This window comes from Sinocyclocheilus rhinocerous, unplaced genomic scaffold, assembly GCF_001515625.1.
Source record: "Sinocyclocheilus rhinocerous isolate Xijiao unplaced genomic scaffold, SAMN03320098_v1.1 scaffold946, whole genome shotgun sequence".
Taxonomy (NCBI): domain Eukaryota; kingdom Metazoa; phylum Chordata; class Actinopteri; order Cypriniformes; family Cyprinidae; genus Sinocyclocheilus; species Sinocyclocheilus rhinocerous.
The window spans coordinates 235,554-262,406 of NW_015633151.1; the positions used below are offsets into that span (position 1 = coordinate 235,554).

Below are 26,853 nucleotides of genomic sequence, written 5' to 3' on the forward strand. Positions count from 1 at the left end.
AATCATAGATAATATTGAGGTGTTTTGCATCTTCAGTGTAACGTTAGTGGATTGGGATCTATTGCAACTTAAGCAAGTCTGCTGCTGCCTTACCTTTGAGAGACAACTGACGCGTGATCACTGAAGCAGCTGCAGTTAGCAAGCAGTGAGAGTGAATTCGCATTGATTGGTCGGACTCATGACTCCCAACAAATCAGATGAGCGGTGGGCGGAGACTGCTTTAGGCCACAGAGTGCTGAGTTCTGACAGGCTGCATCAGAGCCAAATAGCGCGTTTCAAATTTTATCGGCGAATCGGTTTTGAAAATGACCGATACCGATAATCATAAAAATGCTTAATATCGGCGCCGATAATTGGCCAGGCCGATAATCGGTCGACCCCTAATTGTAATGCATTACTTTTAAAAGTAACTTTCCCCAACACTGCATACAACATCCAGTACACCCCTCTTACCACTGTTTAGGACCTGATACCTCTACTACATTTGCTCTTAAGTACCTCATAAGTGATGCTTTGAATTGCAAGCACGACGCATTTGTCCCATATTGACTCGTAAGTGAGTGAAGCAAAGTTCTGGAATGAGCAAGAACCACCTGTCTTACCTTGCGCATTAGTGTGTGCATGCTTCTAGGTATGTAAACCAGGGGCATCCAATGCTGCTCCTGGGTGGCAATATGCACCTCCTGCAAAGTTTAACTAACCAGGGTCTTTAGGATCACTAAACTTCCAGGCAGGTGTGTTGGACCACATTTGAGCTGAACTCTGCAACAAGTTGGCCCTTAAGAAGCATATTATAAAGCCTTCATTTATCTGATGCAGATTTATTGCTGGAATCGGAGGGAACTACATGGTGTCAGATCATCTGTTTGTAATTTTAAGTAAGGTCATAGTGGTCACTCAGACAAGGTCAACATATCACAGATCAACATAGCATTCAAGAAAAGTCCTATGCTGTACTTAGATGTGATATGTTTTCCAAATGTCAATCATCTATGCATGTTTTAATGGTTTGAAAAAGCTAACATATTTATAAAATTAAAACTAAGTGCTCTTTATGAGCCATTTGCATTAGTATCATTATCGATTGAACATGAAAGTCTTGCATTTAGTCTCAAACTAAGTCCTAAAAGTAAAAACCAAATGAAATGACAATTCAGTTTTCACAAAGGACTAACCAGCGACCATATTCGAATTGACAATTGTTCGCATTCATCATTCTTGATACGTTAGCTGAAATATTTGCATCAGTAAATAGGTTTTGTTTGTGGCTGGCCCTCATTAAGTGAGGTTGCTGTAGGGCAGAATCCGTTTTGCCACTTGATCGTTTCAAACAAACCGCTGTCTCCACCTGCTGGATACTAATGTTAGTGGCTCATTTGGCCCGTCTGTTCTGCTCAAGGAGGCCCCACAACACTGCCCAATTTGGATGTCTCACTCTTATCAGACACACCAAATATAGATCATTAAGCACTTTATTAATGAGCTGATTTACTGATGAATCAGGTGCGTTAAATAAGACCGACATTAAAAATGTGAAGCGTTGGGGGTAGCACCTTTACTAAAATGGAAATATTTCGAATTCCTAGTTATGCCATTTAGACAAAACGAGTGCACATTTGTGATTCATCTTTACGGTTAAAAAAAACTAACAAGAGTATTTTATGCGCTATCTTAAACATTCACGTAATGTAGGCTAAACATTCACTTTAAAACAATACTTCAATTTCTTTTACATGTTGAAGTTTAAGTGACCAAAATGCAAAGTAGCAATGATATTGGACGCAAGAAAAAGTACAATGCGTCAATAAGGTTGTGTTTCCGTTGTCACTTTATGCATGACGAGGCAACAAATGGGTGATCAGTTCTGCAACGTTTTAATTGTTGCTGAGGAGTAATAAAGTAATTAGCAGAGATAAAACAGACAGTGGGGCTGAGCCCCATCTTACGATGCTGTCTAGGGTAGAGCCTTTGAAGATTTGGTCTGCAACAGAGTTTTTCTTTTTCTTCTTCTGTTTTTCAATATTTTGTGTGTTTATTAAATAATTAAATACGAAAATACAAAATAATAAAAAAAATATATATATATTTTTTTTATAAAATATATCATGTGTTACTGTAATTGTAATTGTAATATAGGCGTTGGGCGTCCAAAAAACTCGTTCCAGTTCCGCCTTCAATCGCTTTGCACCCCATAAACAGTTAAGACTGTGATTGTGGTTTATTGCCGCGCAGCCACTAATATCGCTTGCAGGGGCAAGGCACAAATAGAATGTGCAGGCCTGTCTACGAGCATCAAACTAAGCTTTATTTATTCGGTTAAACGGCATCCGGGCCGTTAATAGGACACTAAACAGTGGGTTGCAAGATAACGGTAGAATGAGCGCGAGAACATGAGAAGTGTAAAACTGTTTGGAGAGCGGTAAAATATTTCTCGTTGTATAGCGTAAAAATACCACGGGATTGCAGTCATTGTCAACCTCGTTCAGGAACGATTTATTTATGTAGAGTCTTTCATGAGTCTGGAACTTTATGTGCTGTATAGCACAGAAATACAGGACTGCAATTATTAGGGACAACTTATTGCAATGTCGCAGATTTGCACTTCATTAGGCATGAGTGTAACCCAAGAAAAAAAAGGAGGCTATTATTTTCGTATGTATTTACCCAGACCATTGGTATAGAGAGTCTTAACGAAATTGATTATTTATCGGAAATGTATTTATTTACACAATTGGAATTTAATTTGAAAACGACTAAACACTGTTGATTTGAGGTATTGGCGTATGCAATTTATGTGTTCACATATAACATTACAAGCACGTAAATGTTACAGAATTCACTGAAATATTTCAATGACGAACAACACAACATAAATTAATCTTAATACATAGGTAGTTCAAATACATCTAGGTAGTCACATTAAACATTGATACATTACGCTACAAGTCATTTTTGAATAAAAAAAAATTCATGCATATCATCAGCATTTCACATCGCAGAACACATTTCCCTGAAATCATGAACTGGTGCTTTAAAAACTTTTAAAAAATAAAATTTTTAACATATTTAAAATGTACAGAATGCGAAATGCTAGACTTACAACAAGCAAACCAAATAAGAGAACTATCACCAACGAGCTGTATACAAAGACACAATGATATATACAAGCATACCCAGATCAAAGGTTTGTGCAATGTACATCTAACATTACAAAATGTAGGCTATCAATAATAATCTACTGTGGTTGTGCATGAGGAAAAAGACAGGCTAATTCACAAACACCTTCACACGAACCAAATAACTTCATCCACTGCAGTGCGCATTTATAGCTTTCCTCTTTTAAATGTCTTTTGGACGATCTTTATTGCATTTCTTCATCTTCATCCTACGGTTTTGGAACCAAATTTTGACTTGTCTCTCGGTGAGATTTAGGAGTCTTGCCACTTCGTATCTACGGTCGCGTGAGAGGTACATATTAAACAGAAATTCTTTCTCCAGCTCAAGAGTTTGATGCTTAGTGTATGGACAGCGCTTTTTCCTAGTGGACTTCGCATGCAGCCAGTTGGACGCAGGGTTATCTGCAAGAAGGGTCGTAGAGAGAGAGCTAGTCATGTTGCCACTTGAAAAAATACTGCGGCCATTTTATGATCAGCGCGCGAGAAGAAAGACGAGTCTAATATAAAGGCTACAATTTTGATATGCTGAAATGGGAAAGCACAATCACGGATTACATGCATCTGGGCTGCGGGTGGATTTTATATGATCGAAAATTTTATGTGCAAACTATAATTTTCTTCCTAGCTACTGGCAATTTTGGCATCACTGAATGAGGGATAAACAAGGGCCTTGCTGTCTATCAGAAAAAAAATGCTCAGAAATCCAGATTGTATGTTTTATGGCAACAATTGTGGTTTATATCCATATCTTTTGCGTAGCATTTAATCGAATGTAATGTGTAGGATAGCAGTCTTGTTAAATGTTACATGACATGCAGTCTAATGATTACACATAGCTACTGCAAATATGTGGCATTTTTTAATACTGGACACATTCCATCGAAACATGCATATAGGCTGTCAGATGCAAATGCAGATTATTGCACCCACATAACGAAAGAAGAAAGAAAGGCCTAGTTAGAAGACCTTTAGCCTTCCTTATAACCTATACTGAAAATACTGTACAATATAGGAATATTTAACTACAATAAACAGGCAATTGTTCACGTCTCTCACAAAAGACTAGCTTTTTATAGATTATAGCTACTTTTTATATTATATACGAACGACGCCTATTGAATTCATCTGTTAAGGTAAAAGTAGCCTATTTAGCTGCACTTACTTGGGTCTAGATCCACCTTCGTCGCTGCTGGAGCTTTCTCGTCCTGTGATCCGTTGGAAAGCGCATCGTCTGTTATCTTCCTCTCTGCTTGGGTCGTATTGTTGTCAGTCTCGGCCACAAGCAATGTATGAGTGGTGCACTCGCCACTCCCAACCAGTGGTTCAAGTTTTATATCATGGTGTGTATCTGTGGATAATCCCGTGAAAGGCAGGGCAGGCAGCGGTTCTAACGCCCAGGAACGCACGGATGCTCCATCGGTTTCTCCTGTTGAGCATGGGTGATGAATGTACGGGTGGTAGGCGATAGATGTGCCTGGGGGCTGCATGGGCACGGGACTCCATGACGCGCCAAAAATTGATGATTTGGCTTGGAAAGTGTATTGATCCTGTTCACCATATTCAAGTAGCGTCAGTTCCCGAGCCTGCTGCTGGACCACGGGTCCAGATGAGAACCTCGGTGCCAAATGATCGTCATTCTCGTGTGGAATGTGTGAGTCAGCGTAGTAACTCAGTGTCCCCAATGTCGACATAACAAAAACAAGCAAAGAGAGCACAGGCGAACGGATACACCCACAATGAAACTGACACAAAAGCAGAATCCGTTGAAATCAAGTAACTAACTACTTGACTTCGCTGTGAACTACAGACCTCTAGATAAGTTGAATCACTGCAGAGACTGGATTGGATGTGCAAGACACGTGACTGTGGGAGAGAACGTGGGAGATAAAGGGGAAAGCCTAACCAGTGCACACGGTTAAATGGCCTCCATTTTACAAGTCATATTTTTAATGGTATAGCCATATGCTTTTATGAAGGTGGATTTGATTTTATTCATGTTGTTAAGCTTCAGCATCTAATAACCAAGCGTAACAAGAATGGTTATTTGAGAAGCGTTATTGTAGAATTTCCGTATCCAGTTTTTAATAGAGTAGGTGTAGCCTACTGTTTGCAATAAAAAAATAAAATCCCAAACGCGTAGGCTAAATGCGTTGCCATGTCATTGTATAGGCATCCAGTGTACGCAGTCCAATTCAACTACCCCTTTTTTAGACAAATTGTTTTGGGGGTTTTTTTTTCACAAATTTTGCAGATCCAAAAAATAACATATCTATGATGAATGCACGTATTCCGCGCGGCCTAGTCGTGTACAAGAATACATAAAATAGTTCAGACATAAAAAGGATCCTTACGTGAGCCATATGTATACTTTATATGGCAATAAGTGCCACTGGATGGTTGAGATATGACCTGCTAAGTGACCAGTCATTCAGTAACAACGCGCTCAAACCTTCAGTCTGCTCCTAAGCAAGGCAGAGTGTGATGTGCAGACAAGTCAAACTAAATCTGAACGTGAAGTAAGCTGTGAACAAAACTAACTGGGGAAAACATACAAAAAAAAAAGCTTTAACGGACTCTTATCAGATACATGTACAAATTAGACCGTCTGTTTTATGTTTAAAATTAAGCTTTACGCATTAAAACCTTACAACAATTAAAATGATTAAACCATCAAAATTAGTGAAAAAAGATTTAATAACATTTTAAATGTGTTTGATCAACACTACAAAAAATAATGATTATAAACATGATTTTATAGCAACAATATGTCACAATCACAATGTTATTACAATGTTATTCTATTGTTAGTATTCTTGAATAAGCTGATACAGGACAGAAAAGCTTTGTTTTGCAATATCCCACACATTCAGTGAAATAGTGACTGTATGCTTCATAATTAAAATGTTGTATTTGAAAATATATTTGCAGTGGTTAAACGTCGGCATGTTTTATTCACAATATAAACAGCTTGCATGGCATTTGGAAATCAGCAACGTAATTGTAACATAAAGCATGAGTAAATACAGGGATGTTTTAATAGAAAATACATTTAATCCTGATATTTTTTTAGTCTTAGCCATGAAAACATTGACAATAGAAGACAACCATGGACGACCAGAGCTTTCTTTCCCTCTGGTCAATGAGCATTGCTGTGATCTTGTCCTCGGAAGAGTGGATCTCTGGGCACTTCAGCAGACTCTGTTTATAACAGGGGCTATTACTCTGTTTTTCTTCGGGTTGTAACTTGGCTGTCTGGACTGAATATGGCCAATAAAGCCTTTGTGTTTTTTCCTCCGGCCCAACAGACGCATCCGGCGGTGTGGGCGTGCTCTCAGTCTCAGATGCGCACACGGCTTTGGCCAAAGTGCATTGATCGTAACCGAGGCCTTGCTAACTACACCTGCACTCCAACATTTACTTTTTATACAGCTCTAAAGATTTCACTTCAGTCGTGCAGTTCACGCATTAGAATTGTGTCGTTAAAATATATGTTGCTGAGAATTTCCGGTCTTTTTTCAAGATAAAATATACTTCTGGGAATACTTTTAGAATTCGCCGCAACATGTTTGTCTTGTTGTTGTGCTGAATCTCACTGCGAGGCAATTAAGACAGTTTTGTGTTGTGGGGATGTAAAATAGAGCCCAACAACATGAAACTACCTAAATCACTTAGCAGTTGTCTTTGTTTCTTGCTTGCGAAGATAAGAAGGCAACGCCGTATTTTTTTTATCTATTTATTTTCTGCACAAGCAAACAAGTACAATAAAATGTGAGTTTTTGCCCACACTGCTGTGATCTAACCAATGTTGTCTCATAAAATTTGTTGACTTTTCATGGAATCTTCCCTTAATTAAAATAAATTAGAAATAAGACCCGAAAGACAGGAATAGAATTGGTATAGGAATGATTGTAATCATTTCTGTGTGACTTATCACGGGACCAGTACTGACTGTGTAGATAATTATATAAATCATTTCATTTTACAGTCAGCAAAATTACAGTCCTTGCACAAAAAAATCCCCGTTATAAAAAAGCTCAGAAAATCAAGAGTGTTTTGGACTACAAGTACTGTCTTTAAAAGTAGGCTAAGATGATTTTAGGTACATGCCTTTATTTATTTTCTGCCATGTGTGAATAATTAATTTACATCTGAGACCATCTCTTTAGCCTATATGTTACCAAAAAGATGGTACATTTGAGTGCTGTTAAAATAATGCAAGTCCCGTCATGTTTAGAAGTTTCTACATTTTAAGAACCGGATTTTTCCACTTATGCCTAGAACAGCAAATACCTGACAACGTCGTACTTAGAAGAAACGTGTCGTTATTATTTAAAAAGGGTTTCATAATAGTTATTATTACAACATGCAAATACCGCAGTTATATACAATAAATGTACAATATAGTCTGAATGCTATGTACAATGAACACCTTCAGCATTCGTTATTTTCCTCTCTTGCTTTTACAGTGAAGTAGGCTACTCTTGACAGTTTATAAATAACCATGACATGTTATGACGACTGGGTTGTCAAATAAAATTATACATAAACAGATAAAAACGTCAACAGTATACGACATACAATAAGTTATCAATAGTATCTTGCACAAGTCATATATGCACACACACCTACGGAGACGGGTTGTTGTAAGTAGGCTACCACTGCAGCTGATGGAGGAGGGCGCCAGAGATCTATCAAGCGAGGAGGCTTCATGAAAAACTGAAGTTGGCCGACAACTCTCGGATTCGGTTTTCTCGACTCATCTTCTTCAGCTTCATCCGTCGGTTCTGAAACCAGATTTTGACTTGTCTGTCCGTGAGGTGAACACTGCGGCTGATCTCGAGGCGACGCTCTCGTGTCAAGTACATGTTGAAGAGGAACTCTTTCTCCAGCTCTAGAGTCTGATGTTTGGTGTAGGGGCAACGCTTCTTACGGCCACTCTTCGCCGTCATCCAGTTAGCTGTATTGCCACTTTTGGAATCTCCTGCTGCAAATTTGAGACAACATTAGTCCTAAATGTCCAACCGCGGCCCCCATTTCACAACGCTTTGCAATGGGATGCAGTGACCACATACGCCTAATGAATATTATTTAATCACTAAACTAATAATAGCTACTATCAACAACGTGTAATATCCATACAATAATCCCACATGCTGTTGTACATACGTAAATACATTCTCACATAATCCTTTTTCATTTTACATGTAAAATAAGACTCTTGTGATACTAATGTGTGTCGCCATATTAATAGTATGAACTGAGTTGCGATTTATTGATTCAGTTTTTGTGTATTATCTGATTATTCAGTTCATTTTTAATCAATGTTTTGTTCTTGTTACAGCACTGAAGACGCTTTATCGGTCGTTTCTTGTGGGAAGAGTAATAGAATATTTCTAGTTAGGCAATGCAAAATTATAACAATATTATAACAATTATTACAAACTCTCCGCCTATGCAAGAAAATTAACATTAAATAAATCAAAGCATGTGATTACAATCTCAAGAGGTCATAAACAGCATGATGAGAAATAGGCTTGCTAAATCCATATACATATATAGACATGCACAAAATGGGGATAGTCCTGGGTCGTGAGCAATAGGCCCTATTTGCTTTTTTTAAATGTAATCACTTAAAATGTTTGAGATAACTTTAGAAAACCGAAACACGTTATTGCTGTCAACGCTGCCTTTAATATTTTGCTATGTGAAGGTTTGCATTGAATTAGTTAAAATATTTCATATTGATCAAATTAGGGTAATTGAACTGTTAAATGAGATCTTGTGAGCAATATGTTTTAAATAATCTTTATGCTATTATTTAAAAAAAAGTAAGCTTTAAAAACGAAAAATGGTCAGTGCACATTGCATTTGGCACGAATGAATGCTGTGTTATTTGTAAAGAATTACAGAGACGACTACAGACGTAAGGACTTAAGATAAAATGTTTTATTTTTAATAGAAGATTCTCGCACATGATTGTGCTGCCAAATCTGGCCAGTCTGAAGCCTTATGAAATAAAATCTGAAATATTACTGTAATACTACATGCAATTAAAAAAAAATCAGTAAAACAGTTCTATAGGCTACATGTATCGCGCGCGCAAAGGCGAGATTGTTTTTACGCGCCCAAAGGACGCCCGAATCCTTTGGACTGGGCAACAACAAAACTAACCTTTTGTAACAGTGACCGCCTTCTCCGGACTGTCCGGCGGTTCGGGAGATGAAGCTGTGCCAGTGGACCCCCTTAGCTCCTTGTTTCTTGCCGGGGCACATGGTGCGCATGTGGGAGGCTCGTCGTTCTCTTCCCTGCTCGCTTCTGCTCCTATGGCTGAAAGAGAGCTGTCAAATCGGGTAGAGCGTTGAGCAGCAGCATGAGTCGATACAGACTGGTTGTCTGGAAAACCTTTAGATGTGGTGCATGTCTGAGATAGACGGAAGTAGCCAGGTACCGGAACACAACCGTTATTGTTGCTAGATGGACATGAGTTTGGTGTCAGCCGGGAGTACGATATGTCCTCTGTAATGGTGTCTTTTGGACACTTCTCAGACTCGTATAAGCAGTAAGAGTTTTCCTCTTTTATGGTGGGCGAGAACGACCGTGGGGTAATTTGGTTGTTAGGCTGTTCAATGCGACAGGACCTCGACGTCTCCAGCCATGTTTCCATGCCTTGATATGGCCCACACGTAGGTACTACATTTTGCGAATTGCTCTCGTTCCGTTTGAGTCCAGAAAAATAGCCACAGTTAGACAGTCCATAAGAATACTCGGAGCTCGGCTGCAAGTAGACTCCGCTGTTTTGGTAGTAGTGCCCGCTTCCCTCGGCCCTTCCGTGGATCAAGGAGTCTACCAGAAACGAATTTCCAGATGGACTATCGGAGCATGACATCTTTGTGGTATAATATGACGGTGGAAGAAGATTGCCCTTTCTGGATGACATTTCTTGTGCAAAACATGCTGAATATAATTACTGATAACTATACAACTCAGTGTGAGCTAACAGCCAATTAAATCGCAACGAGCACCTATGACTCCTCCCTCTGTAGGCACGTAACCCTTGTGTCCCATATCTTTTTCAAGCTACTCGATTTTTTTAAAGTCAAATCTACATAAACCCGATCAGTCGTTTTTGAAAATATAAACGAATAAAACCAGAATTTCACGTGAACAGCATTATGTTTACGACCACTGACTTCGTTAACGCTGACATGGCCGCTTAGCCGCAAAGCCTTGTGAGCCACGTAGCCTATATAAAACCAAAAAGCAACAAGGTATCGAAAAGGAGATCGAGTGCTAAAATAGTAAACCTTTATGATACACTGTAATTGCCCCAACAGCCCTTTAAGCACATAAACAGTGAGCTACAGACTGCTCTTCTGGTTTTCATGCATGCGGTGGGTCAAAACAATTTATTTACTACACTCAAGTTCAAAACGAGAGGCGGCTTTCAGTCTGCTTTTCAGAAACACTTTATGTGGTGGATGTGGATTTCCATACTGTATAATAAAGATTTAGCATGTGATAATCTTAAAGTTACATATAGGCCTATATATAAGCTTTATATTACAATACTGAGTTACGGGTTAACAGTAAAAAATCGTTTAAAGGCTATTATTTTTTATCAAATCTAACCACAATCCCATAACGTTTACTAAATGATTTAACAATAGCCATTTTTACGCAAATGTTGTATGTGATTAAATTTACCTTTGCCTACCTTTGGCGTTCAGGAGATAGCCTATTATCATTTATCTGAAAATCAGCCTGTGTGATGTCGGGGCCGCCGTTGTATATATTTGTCATTTGATTTGCATTTAATTACATGAAATATAATTCTAAATTTCTCTCTCAGGTTTGTGTTTTTTCATTTGTGACCCTGGACCACAAAACCAGTCATAAGGTTACATTTTTTGAAATTGAGATTTATACGTCATCTGAATAAATAATCATTTTATTGATGTATGGTTTGTACAATATTTGGCCGAGATGCAACTATTTGAAAATCTGGAATCTGAGGGTGCAAAAAAAAAAAAAAAAAAAAAAGATTGGATTATCTGACTGGGGTAATTTTGTTAATAAAAAAAAAGATTGAGAAAATCGCCTTTAAAATAGTCTAAAGGAAGTCCTTAGCAATGCATATTACTAATCAAAAATTAAGTTTTGAGATATTACGGTAGGAAATTTACAAAATATCTTCATGGAACGTGATCTTTACTTAATATCCTATTGATTTTTTGCATAAAAGAAAATCGATAATTTTGACCCATACAATGCATTTTTCGCTTTTGCTACAAATATACCCGTGCTACTTAAGACTGGTTTTGTGGTCCAGGGTCACATTTAAGTTTTTTTGTCAGCCTATGTTGCTTAATGTTATGTGGAAAATGGTCATTTATTGCTCTATCTCTGAACTTTCTTTCCAACTGTTTTAACGCTTTCAAAAATAGCCTACTCCACAGATATTCTCAAATAGGCCTGTTTCTTTGTTCATAGGATTATTCGTCCTATAGTTGGAATTAACATATTTATGATTTTTTTAAAAATGCACATGAGCATCAGCATGCAATTTTAAATATCGACCAAATATCACAACTACAGTAATTAGATGACTCGGGTCGAAAAAAAATCGTGGAAAAAATAGGTATACTTACAACAAAGTAGCCTAAACCTAATTTTCTTTATAGTCAAGTTGTCCCTGCTCCAATAATCATGTTTTGATTCACTCTGTCTAGTGGAAGCTTTTATTGTAACTAATGACAATGTTACCATAAAATAAGTTCTTATCACGCTTCATAAGCTGAAATGTAGTCTGTTAAAGGGAAAAAATGGGCAATTGACAAATTATTATTTGAAATGTATCTTTTCGGCTGTTGGAAAACATTTATTTGTACTTTCTGCATTATGAAATCAAAGGGGCTTAAGACGGGTAGCTATTGTTTTAAAAGTCATTTGAATTTTAATTAGCCAATAAAGATTAGATCATTTTGTTTTTCATTGAACGCATCACAATTTGCTAAAGACTTCTTGATTTTATATGGCGCAAAAAACATTTTAGAACAATTCAAATAAAATGCAAAATTGTAAAACTGTAACAAGCCAAGAATCAAAACATGTCTCCAATTTCTTACAATTTCTTAAAAAAAAAAAAAAGTCTCTGGTCAATTTGTCAAATTGGAACAGACAAATACTCTGAGACTAATATAACTTTTAGAAGTGGTACTACTTTTTAAATGAAAAGGTTTTTATCATGAAACAAACTTTACTTGCAGGCTACGTTTTGAACATTAAAATGCTAGCCTATATTATCATCTAAAAATTATTATAAATGAATACAATGCTGACAAAAATTCCCGAATGGTAGCTTGGCTATTTACCTGAAAGAGTGCCTTGTATAGTTCACGAAGATGTTGTCCTTTGCCCGTACACAAAGTAAACATTTTTCAGCATTGGATTTTAGATACCCGGCAATGACATTGATCTAAAGTGCGCCACCCAGTGGACAAGAAATGTATCGTCGAAAGAGCGAAATAGTGAGCAATCCAGCCGTGGTGCCATGATGGGACACTGAGACAAATGATGGCGGAAAAGTCCGTGAACACAAGCTTTCAATGGTTCCAGCCGTTGTTTTCGAGCTCTTAGTCACAGTTAATAACCTTGGTTCTCAGACGGTTTATGGCACCTCACTCCAGTTCTACAAATGCTCCAGACTAAGACGGGTTTTATGACCGAGTTGCTGCAGCAACGGGGGGATGTGCCGTAATTAGGGCGAAATTCCATCGAGCCTCAAAGGATGCGCAAACCGTCAGAGTCATCACGTAAAACAGTCTTTATTATCTTATGGTCGACTTTTTTATAAGACTTCCGAGTGGCAGTGGATCATCGATATATTGATGCAGGGAAACTGTAAAATTAGCCTATATGAAGTAACAAGAGACTTTTCATAGTCTTTTTTCATGTTCAAGAAAAAAAGAGATGAATTCTCAAGAAATTTTTGTATTGATGCTACATGTCACTCTCAAAATAGCAATATGATATAAAGACTTATCTGGAAGATCGACACAGAACCATTTGTTGAAAGGCCGTTTGATTCATGGAGACATAGGCTACACCGCAATGTTTTGGGCAGTTCCGTAATGGATACTAGGCATTAATAACGGCAAACACTTGATCCTTGAATCAAAGAAAAGCGTGGAGGCAATATAACGCAAGATCCATCAAACATTTGATCCAGCTCCAGGAAAAAGAGAAAACACAAGATATTTCAAGAGACTGATTTATATAACACTGAAGAGATGTTATAAACATGAGAGATTATCATGAACATGAATGAGCTCCTGCAACATCGATGTAGTTTCACGCGTTTTAGAGAAAACGTGGAGAAACACAGACATCAAAAAAGAAAATAGGGTTTCAGAGGACTCGAGCAGTGTCCATGCTGGTTCAGTTATTGCTTTTGCCTTATGTAATGCCTAATGTCCGTTTAAAATAAATAAGAATTTCTTTCTGTTTTTGGACATTTCTGAACTCACTTAGATCACCCGATTTTACTGGAAAATGCGCAGTAAAGACACCTAATATCAAATATACACTTTCAGTCCACACAATTCAAGGAAGAGAATAGAGCGCGCATGATGCATTTAGTTCTTAATATGCTTAGGCTTCATGAAATGTGCGTTATTCAATGAAACAAAGTCTAATAATATAAACCACAAGTATTTAACAGATTAAAAACCACCTTCTTTTCCATTAGTATTTATATCTCGCCCTCCCCATTTTTTTTTTCCCCCAGCAAAATAGATTTCAAGAATAGCCTGAAGCTTACTTACTGCTAGACAAGTACAGATCTTGGTCAGATAATAGTAATAACAAAAATAAAATCCCTGTAAACTGAATAGTCATTTAACTGAGTAGAATGGAAAAATAATAATAACAAATGACAATACCAGTATAACAACAACAACAACAACTACTAGTTTTAATTTCAAACGGTAGATATTACTGAGAATATAAATGTAAGTTTATGTCGATGAAAAAGTCTCTCAGATTAATGAAGGTCACATCTCGTCTCGCAGCAGCCTCTGGGAGCCGGAATGTGCATCCACGAACTTGAAATTAACCATCTCGCCTAAATGATTTCTCAGCAATAGACGATCTAAAGAAAAGGGTTCGTGGTGTAATACTGCAAGCGGTCTCTGTTTAGTTTTTTTTCTTTCATTCTTCTGTTTTGAAACCATATTTTTACTTGACGGTCGGTGAGGTTGAGCATTCTGGAAAGCTGTAGCCTTTTTTCTTTGTTGATGTAAACACTGAAGAAAAATTCTCTCTCCAGCTCTCTGATCTGATATTTTGTGTAAGGACACCTCTTTTTCCGTGTCTTCTGTCCATCTGAAATGTAGAGAAGAAAGACTGTCAGTATCTGACTTTAACTTATTATCCCATAGAAATAATATCGGCTACAATCTCATTAAATGAATACAGCAGAGACAACTGAATAGTTAATACACCCAATTACCGTTTTCCAAAATTATGCACAAATTGTCGCTGTTCTCTAATTATACTAATTAAACGATAAATCAGTAATAACACATTATATAATTAGCCCTAAATTAATAAAATATCGAGTTCAACAACGGAACACTCGTTCAGGGTCGTTTAATAATGAGAGACCTTTAATAGAGACTAAAATTTCATATGCATTACTTTTCATTGACCACAAAAGATAAAAAAAATAATAATAACCACATGAAAAGATTTATCAGTTGATATTTAAGAAAAACTCCAGAACAATACCTAAGAATTAAAATGGTCTGTACATTCCCTGTTGTAGCCTACAACGTGCATTCAGAGGCGATAAATAAGCTAAGGATTTCTATGATCTCTTAAATAACTTTGCATTAACAACAAGCCCAAACTGTAATGAAGGCTGGAATGCACACTTTTGAAGACTCAAAAGGAAATGGCCTATCATTCACGGCCAATTTCAATTTCGAGCACGTGATCACGCGTTTATAACAAAGTTTTGTTAGGGTAAATATACAGGGCCCTCTATAAACCTTATATGCTTATAAAACAGCATATAAAACCTTTAACAACAGCACGTTACATCAGAAACTTTCTCACACAACTGCTTTAGTACGTACTACTACTGCCGCTGAATTTCTCTTCGGTGTTACCGGAAGATGGCTCCGGGCTGCTCGTCTCCTCACAGCGCTCTGTCTCCTCCGTTCCCCGACAAGTGTCGCTGCCTGTTTCCGCGGGCGGAGGCGCCTTGCCGGTTGCTCTGTCCACCGGCTGCTCGCTCGGCTGATTTTCCACGTTCCCGTACGCGGTCTCGAAAAACTGGTCAAACGCTTGGGGAAGCACTCCGTTCCTCCCTACGCTGCCATACACGTTGGACGTGTGGCTCGTGTTGGAGTGGTAAAGAACCGAGTTATTTTTCGATAACATGTCCCCCAAAGTTCCAGGATTGGACAGGCAGTCCCTGTGCACCATGTCTTCGGTCGCGTAGCAGTGTGGCAGATTGCCCCTGGAGTGCCACTTACTGGACGTGTCAATGGCATAGTCCCTGAAAGATACCTCTCTAACGCTCTGAACTTGTGGCAAACTGGACGTGGAGTATGAGTATGTCATGGGGCACGAAGACGGGGTCTGGGGCAGAAAAGGAGGAAGGCTGGAAAATTCCGTTCCAGACACGTAATAAGCACAGCCGGGCAAATACATGTTAGACCCAACGGGTACCCGCTCATCAAAATCCATCATGACACTTGGTTGGGCACGCCACAACCATAGTACTGCCTCGCATCGTAGTACAGAACTGCTTCAGCTTCAGTGGCTTTGAAGCATGATCCGCTGAGCAGAAATTTTGAGACGTGAGCTGACGTGGAGATCCATCTCCATCCATTCCAGAGAGCGCCAGTCATGTGACCAAGGGCAGAAATTGACATGTACCTCTTAGAATATTGTATGCCAACATGTGCAAATGTTCAAGTCGAGGAGTGAGCGATACTTTTCATTGATGAACGTGTGCTTGCAGTGGACCACAGTTGGTTATGTTGACACTTTGGATTGCTGGAGAAACCCATCCTTAACAGCCAACGCGCCTTAGTAACATTACCAGGGCTTCTGATGTTTATGGATTTGTTCTATTAAGTCTCAAACATGTCGCTGTAACTCTCCATCCTTTTTCTCGCTGTAGTCTATACGCTCTTAAAAATGTAATTGCCAGGAAGAAACACAAGAGGGTTTTTGCTGTGATGTATACTTGCAATTTGAATTCGCAAGTGATGCTCTTTGTTAATTGATTGCATGTAGGCTAATAAACTGACTCGAACGCAATGTTATGGCAGTGCATGTGTTGAAACTGAAACAGAATTACGTTTCTGGCCTCATTTATTTGCCTTTATTTCACGATAATCAGTTCGGAATTGTTTTAAACGTGAAATAGCCTACCCTTCGACCAATTGGCGTAAGAATAGCCTACGGTACACTTTTATTCATAGTTTGTTTGAAAACGTTGTTTGCCTGTGTGTTAAAATACAACACAAAACCACAGTTTGAAGTGTGGTCACAAATAAATTTTAAAGCGCAAAATAAAAATGAATTTGACAAAACTTATAGGCCTATTATAATTGCGTTAATATACGATTTGGGTAGTTTTAGTATATGTGTTGTAATGTTAGTATGAGAACAAACTCATTTAATTAATTACAGAATATGAATATAGTAGGCTGCACTTCTTTCATGATTTTAAACAAGCCTCTCTTATTTGAAGCTCCATTTGCGTCAAACATGCATAAGTTGTTTTCCCCCCACATATATTATTCATTAAATAAGACCGTTTAAGGGTAAATTTGCATTCTCATGTGCAAAATTGCTAAAACGTTTTTTCGCTTGCCAAAAAATATTTTAATGTAGCTAAGTAGTTCGGCAAGACAAAGGCAGTATTTGCCCGGGTTGGGCACTAGAGTCATGAAGTGAAGCGGCTTGAAAACACAGTTGAGGCCCATAAAGTTTTAACTTGCTGTGGCCCCCGCAGAATTACATTGAATTAAACCATGAACAATGGCGGAAATTCTCAAATGCTAACATTTATAAAGAAAGAAAAAAGAGAGAATATTAAAAAGAAGATTGCGCAACTAAATCTAACAGGAATATGCCGTAAAATCGTCCCGATTACCGGCTGCCATGTTCAACAACGAAAACGCGCTGTTTTGGGAGATGGTTTACGTTTCCTTTATCAATATTGTCAATATTAAGGCTTTTAATGAGTAATTTTGCGCTGGGAGGCGATGAAAACTAAAACCAGTCTAGGACAGACGTGGTTTTATGGCGCTCTTGGTATCTTCCTCCAGCCATTGTCAGCTCAGACAAGCCATGGCCGTTGGAGAGTGATCATGAGACGCCACCTACTTGGAATTCGTGAACTTCAATGAGACCTGAAGTCACGGGTAACAGTATATTAACGAGAGACAACGGCCCAGTGCGTTGTATCGGGTGAGAGTGATGTTTTTAGCACATCTTCCAGGTTTAAAACCATAAGATCGAATGCACGTGTAGATCGAAGGTTATCATGCATGTTTCGGTCAGTAACTATTTCTATTATTTGTAGGTTATAATAGAAGATGGCGTTCAGTGTAGCGATACTGACCTGGTCCACGTCTGGCTCCACATGACTCGACTACAAAGAAACAGATTAAACTTTGCATTTAGTTTTGGCATGTTTAAGAGTTTGAGAACAAGACCTCAAGTTCGTGGAAGGGTGAGGGTCACCTGTGTGTTTGTTGTTTACAAATAGCCCAAACAGCGCCCCGGGTTTCCACCAGTAATTGTAATATTGCACGAAACTTTGGCATTTTCTGTAGGATTGTTTTCGACTCACCCGAATCAGGGAATCAGGCAATCAGGCAAATGACCGATAACTTTTCGCACTGGCTCAAGTTAGCACTTCTTTCTTGAGAAGCACAGTAATTGGTACAGTCCACGCCAATTTGTCATCACTTCATAGGCTACATACTACTAAGAACAAATGAAATTTGTTCTGTGTTAGACGCCTTTTTCAGTCCATTTTGAAAAGCTGTGGCTTTGGATTTTTTCTCCCCCAAACTTCTCATCTGAAATTGTAATACGTTCAGTTGTCGTGTAAAAGCGGTAAAGCTCGCGCATAATTATATTTGGCTTCCAGTTAATTCCACAACAATTTCAATTCCATTTGTTTAAACAAATTTAGACTATTTAAATAGCAAAGATCTTTGATTGCAATATCTGAATTATAGATGTTCTTCAGCGATGTCTAGAAACGTATTATTATTGTAAATAGAAATGACACTTTAATGCCATTTAGAAATAGGCTAAACGTGCCGTTTTATAACAAAATAATTTTAAATCATGATCGTAGCAAAAAGAATGCATTCATCGATTTATAGTCCTCTTTTCATTTGCTTGAAAAAGCGGTTTTATAGAAGACATTTGCTTGTGATTAATAAAAGAAACGACAATGTCAGTTTGATGTGAAAATGTGATATTACTGTCGAGTGGCCTTATACGCTTTGGTGCATTTAATTAGCTTGTGCGTCTTTCTCTGGGCAATAAATGCCATAAAATAGACAGGCCGAAAAAGTAACTATTAAAACACTTTTATAGAACGCTTTCGTCTCATTCAGTACATTTTTTGACTTGATATAATAATCTAAATATTAATTGTAAAAGGCATGTAAATGAATTATAATATTCTGTCAATAGTAGCCTAGAAAGGAGATTACTAAACGCGTTGTTAGGTCATCTTTTTAAGTAAAAACACTAAAACATTGCGTCTGTAAACAAAAACAAACAAGTTTTAAACTACAATACAAATTTTGTGTGCCTAAAGAGTTTATCACTTTGATAAAATGAATATATGAAATGAGTATATAAAATCAGACTGTGTGTACGAGAAGTTCTTCAAAATGTACAATTAATTTATAAACATTCTAGTTATTTCTGCAGTAGAATAAAATGTTGTTTTTCGTAGGAGCAATGAAAGAAAACGGCAATGGATTTGTTATCGTTGTTGCTTGTTATTGCGGAAAAATAAGGAGGCAACAAATAGCATATTACTGTTTCATATCTCCCTTAACTTGTGTTCGGGGATCATGCTACATTATATTTGTATAGCCTATAAAAGGAATATATCCTTCATATCCGAGAGCATATAAACATCACATAGCTTAGCCTATTTAATTTGACCGATAAGTAAATATCGGTATATTTACTATAATAATAATAATAATAATAATAATAATAATAATAATTTATGCATTTAGCAGACTAAATTTAATTTTACACAGACCGTCTCCAACACTGCCAACACTGAGACATTTGCTTGTGATTAATAAAAGAAACGACAATGTCAGTTTGATGTGAAAATGTGATATTACTGTCGAGTGGCCTTATACGCTTTGGTGCATTTAATTAGCACAGATTGTCTTTTCCCTGCATTTTGTCGCAGTGCAGTTGAGGGCCCACTTTTAAAAATGTTTTCCCCTATATTGACGTACGATGCTGCCATTATAAAGGCTTTTTGAAAATATAGGTTTGGACAAGGTATGTGTATTTGTACGTTTTTAACTCCGTAACCGCTTAGATGAGTTTGTATACATACATACTGTATAATAATAATAATTTATGCATTTAGCAGACTAAATTTAATTTTACACAGACCGTCTCCAACACTGAGAACCGCTGGTTTACTAATGTCATTTCCTTTAATGCCTTTGGGTGGCAGCACAGTCCAAATTAAAATGCTTGTTGAAACGCAAACAGTGAATCCCGTCCATATGCTTCTCTCCATATTTTCCGTCTGCTCGGACGTTTTTCGAGACCACAGCTCATAGGCTGCCTTCACGTCCCACAGAGAGATCATTTATTTGTGACTATTCAGCAGTGAGAAACGAATTACGAATTACTGGTGCAAATTCTCTCTAAATGTATAGGTTTTGTTATTTTATGCATTTGTAGAATAGAATGGTATAAAATAGAATAGAATCAATGGGCAATTGTTAATGAAACAGTAACGATTAAAATGTATCATCTTATTTGAAATGCAATTGTATCAGCTCTGTGACAAGCGCAAGAAGTTGATGAAAAATTACATCTTTCTGGTTCTTTAAAAAACGTAGACTACAGAAAGAGTTTTTCAGATTAAAAATGTTGGTGGTGAAACTTTACTCGATGTGGCTTGGTTAATTTCGCAAATGCAAAAATAAAAAGCCAAGTATTTCATAGGATTGCATTTCTGGTGCTAGTGTTTATTGTATTCTTAAAACTACGTACTGATGTCTTAGTGGCATTGGGTTTGGGTTTAACTTAAGCAATTGGTATACCGAAAGTATGCTTTCTAAAATGCATTTGTTGGGTAAGTAAACTATAACAAACTATATAGCTAATAATATTCCAAAGTCTCTAAATAAATAATACGAATAGAAATAAATATATTAATTTGAAGCTGTCACTTTACCAGTTTTCCTTCACACATTTTATTGGCATGAATTCTACGTCTTTTTATTTCGTTTTCTGTTTTTGTAAAGGTTTCTTTTTTTCTTTCGTTTTCTTTATTTCAGATGTCATTGTGTTAGGGTTGTCTCTTATTTGTGTAAATTGATTTCAGCAAGACGTTTTGGTGCAATTTATGTATTTATATTTTGTTTCATTTTTTAAATTATAGTGTCTATTGTAAATGCTTGCTAGTTGAAATGTGAAAGAAGGAAAAGGTTGAAACCTTATTTTGTAATTTTGTCGGAAAGGCATGGCAATTGCATGGCAAAACATACTTTAACTGGATTTCACAGATCATTCATTCACGGAGAAGAAAATAGGCTACTAATATCGGACTTCATACTTTTTCCTCTGCTTTTCACTCACCTCTTTCTCGAATTTTTATTTTTGACTGTATGATTCAGATTCAAGTAGGTTCATTTACATAGAAATTTAAAAAAGCACACAAAACATCGACTCAAACACTGATTTTATACCTATTTTACCTACTACCGACTTTTGGGATCCGAAGTCATCGTTGTATCAGATGACTGGAAATACGCAAAACGGATTATTATACAAACTTTTCAGTGCTTTGCTATTTAATAACGCAAACACATAAATCTCGTATTCTTAGATTTCAGATGGTTTTTCTCAAATACTTCTATGAGGAACAATGAACCATCTGCGGGAAGTCAAGGCAAATTCATATTTATGCCACTAGATGGCAGCACCGTTACGCCCTTGGAAAAGGGTTCTTGGAGAACATTTGTTCTGGGACAAACAAAAAATCACTTTTAACTTCTCATCAGTGATTTGGCTAAAGACAGCAATATCACAGCCATTATTCACCCACTCGTATTAGCAGCTGATGTCCTTCTATTTTACTCATTCTTTTCTGGAAATTGAATTAAATCGATACATTAAAAAGAAACTGATAATTTGCGATAAACATTTGTATTGTTTATGCATTGTGTTAAACAATTAGGCAGAATGCTGACATTCGTAATAATTATAAAGATACAAATATGGTAGTACATCATTTAATATGGGGAGTTTTATTTGAATACTGTCTGCAGTAACACATGAATGAATTTGTATATTTCGCAGGTGCCTGGAAGCGACTTTGCTATTTACAAATGTGCGTATGGGGTAAATAGAAAATAAAAGCTCAAAAGAAAAATCTGTCACGACTTGGGGTAAATTTACTGTACAGTTAGCGTAGCATGCAAATCCACAGTCTAAAAGGTACAGTTGTTTTTGATGTGTAAAAATAAAAAATACACGAATTTCCATGATTTTGTCTGTTTACTTCACTAATTTTCTTAGTTTGAAAGTGTAGCTATTTTACATTCCTCCCACGTCTTTGCCAAATACATTATAGATTAAAACGAATAAAAAATCAAGTGGTGAATATGGGTTCATTGTTCTTCGCCTTTTATCAGTGTCAGTGTCCTGGCAATATGTAGGCCTACACAGGGAAGTAAAATATAAATGTCCCCCCCCCCTGCGCATCTCCGCATAGTCTCTTGACGTGGAACAGATGATGGAATGGATTTCAGAATAAATAATGTTGAAGGTCCTTCCATTTACACCCCTTTGGTATTTCAGTTTTTAATTCTTTCAGACCTTAACTGATGCCCTTGTACTTGTTGACCACTTTCTTCTCTTTCACCCGCCTGTTTTGAAACCAGATGGTCACTTGTCGCTCGGTCAGGTTTGTGTGAGCAGATATCCTTCTTCGTTTGTCCTTAGTAATGAACTTATTTGTGGCATATTCTCGTTCTAGTTCCTTCAATTGAACCTTGGTGTAGGGAACCCGCTTCTTTCTCCCTCGACGCACTGAGGCTCCATCGGTACCCGAGACAGTATCTAAGGGTCAGAAGAAAACCAAAATAAGGTTGGTTGCCAAAGCGTAATGAAAATAGATGTTCATGCCAGAAATGTCAAATAATAAACTAGAAAATAAAAACACAATGTGTCTTCAAAGCAGTGCAACAAATAAAACACCTAAACGTCGAACGAAATAGGCTATTAGCATAAAAACTATTTGCAATCATGAAAAGTGGTGAGAATAAAAATTGTACTTGACGAGGAACTTCTAGTAAGCCCCTTCGTTTTTAAATAACACTTGCTATTCGTAGGCCTAAAGGTCAATTTTACGCACACTACATTTTTCGTTTAGCCTAAATCCCTAGTGCGTTGGCTATTTCCCCCCAGATAATAAAACAGAAATACAGCATTTTTTTTTTTTTTTTTTTACCTTGAATAGACGATTTCCATAAGCTGTTTGACTGCGTTTGGTCTTTAGGGCAATACATCGGACTGCTCCATCCGTTCGTGATTGCCCAGGGCTGGTACGTTTCAACAGGCAGAAGAGACTCGTGTCTGGGTTCCACAGGGGTGCTCAGCGCAGGTACGACAGGCACGTCAAGATAACTCGGTACAGGCTGGTAGGGGCCAGATGAGTAACCCTGGTAGAAGGCAAACTCCTTAGCACGAGAAGGGAACTCCTCTCCAGAAACAGACGTGTCCATGTATTTTTCTCCATAGGAGGTGGGCTGCGTGCAGGATTTGGGCATCCTACACGGGTAATAGCTGCCGCCAAAATATCCATAGGGCAAAGAAGCACTGGGAGAGTTCTGGACGGCTGAACACGGACTGCATTGTTTGACCGGTTCCCCCATGCCCGATCCTGGCACCTCACTCGACGTGTAGGTTGTGCTCGGGGCCAAAGAAGACGGGTGGGCAATAAGATTCCTGCACTGGTTAACAGCAAAATTGCCTCCCAGAAATCCTTCCATGTTTTTGCTCATATCATCCAAGCCGTTGTCATAGAGAAACATCACCGGGTCAATCCAGCGGGAATGGAGGAGTAAAGACGCTGTCATAGCACGCCCTACATGGAGCCTACCAGCTCTTTTAGAATTCCCCAAGACTGAAAGGGAAGCAGTGGATCAGTGGAGTAACAGATACCCATGCGTCCCGTGTGCGTCAAGGTCCAACTATTATTGGACGAGCGGAGGCACGTGACATGCAAAGAGGCTGATAAACGTCTAAACTGGAGATACCGCCGATCTAGCAAGACAAGAATACTGTACTGAACTGAAACAAAGTGGAGGGATTTGGTCAAAAATAGCTATAAAGATTCTGGCGATAAGCTTTATCCTGACGAGGAAACCAAGTGCCATTCCATTGCGCAATGGGACTGGTACATATCACGCACCTTCCTTTATAAGTATAGCCTACAATTTAACAGTGAGATTAATACAAATTTGTAAATATCATTTTCTCACATACTATTAAAACAGTTAACAGTAATGAAAAAGCTACCGCGGACAACTTAACTTTTCGAACTCAACCTTCTTTTCCTATGCTGCTTTTTTTTTTTTTAAAGAAAAACGTTTGCTTGTCTTCCAAGCCATTTGATGATGTGAAAATTAAACAAGGAACAAAAGGTCTTAAAGTGGCTATTTTCTTTTTTATATATATTTTTTACTCTACAAAATTTTGCACAGCCACAGTGAACCACCATTTCGAGCCCCATGAAATTGCCAAATAACAAATCACACTTTATGAAAATGACCACCAGTTTATTACTCTATACGGCTAGAAATCCAGCCCACAATTTGGCAAGACTCGTTTACATTTGAGTTACACACGGCTGGAGGCCAAGGTCAAGTTGAAAGTTGCAGTCTAGCCAGGGCCCTTGCTGTCATTGAAGGCTAGACCGTCTGGCAGGAAACAACCACACATCTCCGGGTGCATTGTAAACAGGAGCACAAAGGTATTATACTACTGCTTGTGATGCCACAGATTCAACATGAACGACTCTTGATCAATGTTTTAATTACAGCTTTGGTTATCTTATGTCTTGGCACAGTGGTCTGACACTGCTGGAATTATAGCAAGACGATAAAGTAAAGAGACGTAGGCTAATATTTAGGCTTGTATTATTTGTATAAATAATAATAATAATAAACGTTAAACATTTAAATATGAATAGTATTCTTACCTATTATAGGAGTCGATTATTAGTGTGATTATAAAACCGTGTAATAGGATGCATTAACAAATAATCAAATTTATTTCAATCTTATTTTAAGTCAGTTTTATTTTTTTCTGAAATTAGCACACAGGATGAGCGGATATAGTAGCCTATCCTATACGAGGATATCGTACTCCATGACATAAATGTTCAAAAAATATTTGTATTTTATTTATTTACTTTTCAATTGAATTGCAGGCGAAAACACCGAATCCCTTACAGCTCAGAAACTGTTACTTTAATGTTGAATAATATCAGCCAGTTAGGCTATTTAAGGTGATTTAAAACAATAGATTAATTCCTACTTTTGTTGTTGTTATTATTATTATTATGTGCACACAGCATAGCTGTTTATGAGGAGCACAGAAAAATGATAAACTGATAAATTCGAGTGCTGTTAAAGAATCAGGTATTTTTTAGTTAGCGGGCAGCCGTTTGTATAGCTCACTATCCAGCAGAGTACACAGGAAATAAGCTCGCTGGTGGCGTGCAAACACTGGCATGTTAGGCGCCAAGTCCCTATTTGATCTTTTTAAGGTTTCTTGAGCTATTAACGTTCAGCGTTGTTCGACCCTCTCTCAATAGCTGAGCTGTGTAAAAGACAAAGTCAACATGTGTACAGACGGATGTGGGAATTGTTGCTGCACTAGATCCAGAAGATTCAGTGCACTTCTAAATTTACCTTGAAGATGGATGAGGCGACCGTTCATAGGCTAGGCTACATCATTCCTCAACATTAAAAATCAATTGTTTCCTCAAGATTTTACATAAACCACGGCCGCCGTACTGTTTTTAGACTATATTATAGGCTACTTTAGCCCTGTGAGCAGGCCAACTGCATGTGGACTATTTAATATATCTATGCTATTTTACATTTACAAATTCACAGAGCATATTAATGATGATGTTTACTTAAAAATTAGATATACTACTGTTACGTTTGTGGTAGTAAGATTTAGGATAAATCAATTTAATTTAAATGAATTTAAATCAATATGTGGATAGCAAAAAATAAAAATTCTGTAAATGAGTCTGTAATTTCAATGGACTGAAATAAGACTTGGTGTAACAGTTTCAACCAACAACAAAGATACAGCGAGGCTTGGATTTAATATCTTCTCAAAAACAGAGCAAAAGACTGGAACTGAGTGAAATGTGTGCAAATTTAGCTGCCTACATCTTTTTCATTTCAGGTTCAGATTCTGAAAGAGGTACTTTTACTCATCTTGTTCTACAAATACACTCACGAAAACCAGTGAAGACAAAGTAGTAGGGGCTTGTGTAAATGCATTAAAAGTAAATAGCCCATTTGAGAGGCACGAAGCCTTAAGACCTTATTTTGTACGTTACGTTATAAAATAGCACATCATTAGATCTCACTCAATGTCACCTGCGCTACATTTCAGGCACATACTAACATTGCGGATGTCGCCTACTCATTTTGAATGGATTGATAGAAATGTTTGCAAATGTAAATACAATTGTAATTCGAAATTATGGCCAGAATTAGCCTACTTTCCAATTAAATGATTCGTATGACGCTGTTTGACACAGTTTTACATGATCAGATAAAGCGTAGAAATCTTTTTAAATGTGTGGTACTGAAAATGGTCAGAAATATCTTTTAAAAAACCTGTACGGCATTGGTCTTGTGGAATGATTATGGCCAGACCTATATCTAAAAACACTAGGTTACATATTAATCAAGCAAATATAATAGCCTATTAATATAATTCATTAAATAGGCATTTGAGAACAATGTATAGGCTACATCGCCTTCACCCTGTGCTACAAAACAATTCAGATGAAATCATATTGAAATAAGCTATAACATTATTCGCAGATAAATTGTTGAAAATGAATTTGGATTACTATGTTTTTCTGCATTAAAATAAATGCAAATGTTTCATAAATGCCACAACTTCGATGCTTTTAAGCAGAAACTCGATGTCCAGTATATTTGTAGAGTTATGTGGAATCATTGTTAACTCTGTGCAGATAAAATATATCCAACCACCTTTATTATGCAACAATAAATGAAATGTTAAGCCCAACCCATAAAAAGAGAAAAAATATATATATTTTTTTTTACATAAAAAATGTTATATGTAACATTTACATATA

At 37.4% G+C, this 26,853-nt stretch overlaps 4 protein-coding genes across 4 annotated transcripts; all 4 read right to left on the reverse strand.

The window, feature by feature from the left end:
* Window positions 1-2,955: 2,955 nt before the first annotated feature.
* LOC107743222 (homeobox protein Hox-A9b) lies at window positions 2,956-4,939 on the reverse strand. The gene is made up of 2 exons (XM_016556363.1): window positions 4,339-4,939; window positions 2,956-3,578 (listed from the first exon to the last, which is right to left on the reverse strand). Exons 1-2 carry the CDS (start codon window positions 4,865-4,867, stop codon window positions 3,340-3,342), a joined length of 768 nt encoding a protein of 255 aa, XP_016411849.1. The 5' UTR covers window positions 4,868-4,939; the 3' UTR covers window positions 2,956-3,339.
* A 2,893-nt stretch (window positions 4,940-7,832) lies between these two features.
* Window positions 7,833-10,113, reverse strand: LOC107743223 (homeobox protein Hox-A10b-like). Its single transcript, XM_016556364.1, has 2 exons — window positions 9,348-10,113; window positions 7,833-8,160 (listed from the first exon to the last, which is right to left on the reverse strand). Exons 1-2 carry the CDS (start codon window positions 10,111-10,113, stop codon window positions 7,883-7,885), a joined length of 1,044 nt encoding a protein of 347 aa, XP_016411850.1. The 3' UTR covers window positions 7,833-7,882.
* Window positions 10,114-14,325: 4,212 nt separating this feature from the next.
* Window positions 14,326-16,117, reverse strand: LOC107743198 (homeobox protein Hox-A11b-like). Its single transcript, XM_016556342.1, has 2 exons — window positions 15,314-16,117; window positions 14,326-14,558 (listed from the first exon to the last, which is right to left on the reverse strand). Exons 1-2 carry the CDS (start codon window positions 15,930-15,932, stop codon window positions 14,326-14,328), a joined length of 852 nt encoding a protein of 283 aa, XP_016411828.1. The 5' UTR covers window positions 15,933-16,117.
* A 5,604-nt stretch (window positions 16,118-21,721) lies between these two features.
* Window positions 21,722-24,015, reverse strand: LOC107743224 (homeobox protein Hox-A13b). Its single transcript, XM_016556365.1, has 2 exons — window positions 22,945-24,015; window positions 21,722-22,553 (listed from the first exon to the last, which is right to left on the reverse strand). Exons 1-2 carry the CDS (start codon window positions 23,570-23,572, stop codon window positions 22,312-22,314), a joined length of 870 nt encoding a protein of 289 aa, XP_016411851.1. The 5' UTR covers window positions 23,573-24,015; the 3' UTR covers window positions 21,722-22,311.
* Window positions 24,016-26,853: the final 2,838 nt, after the last annotated feature.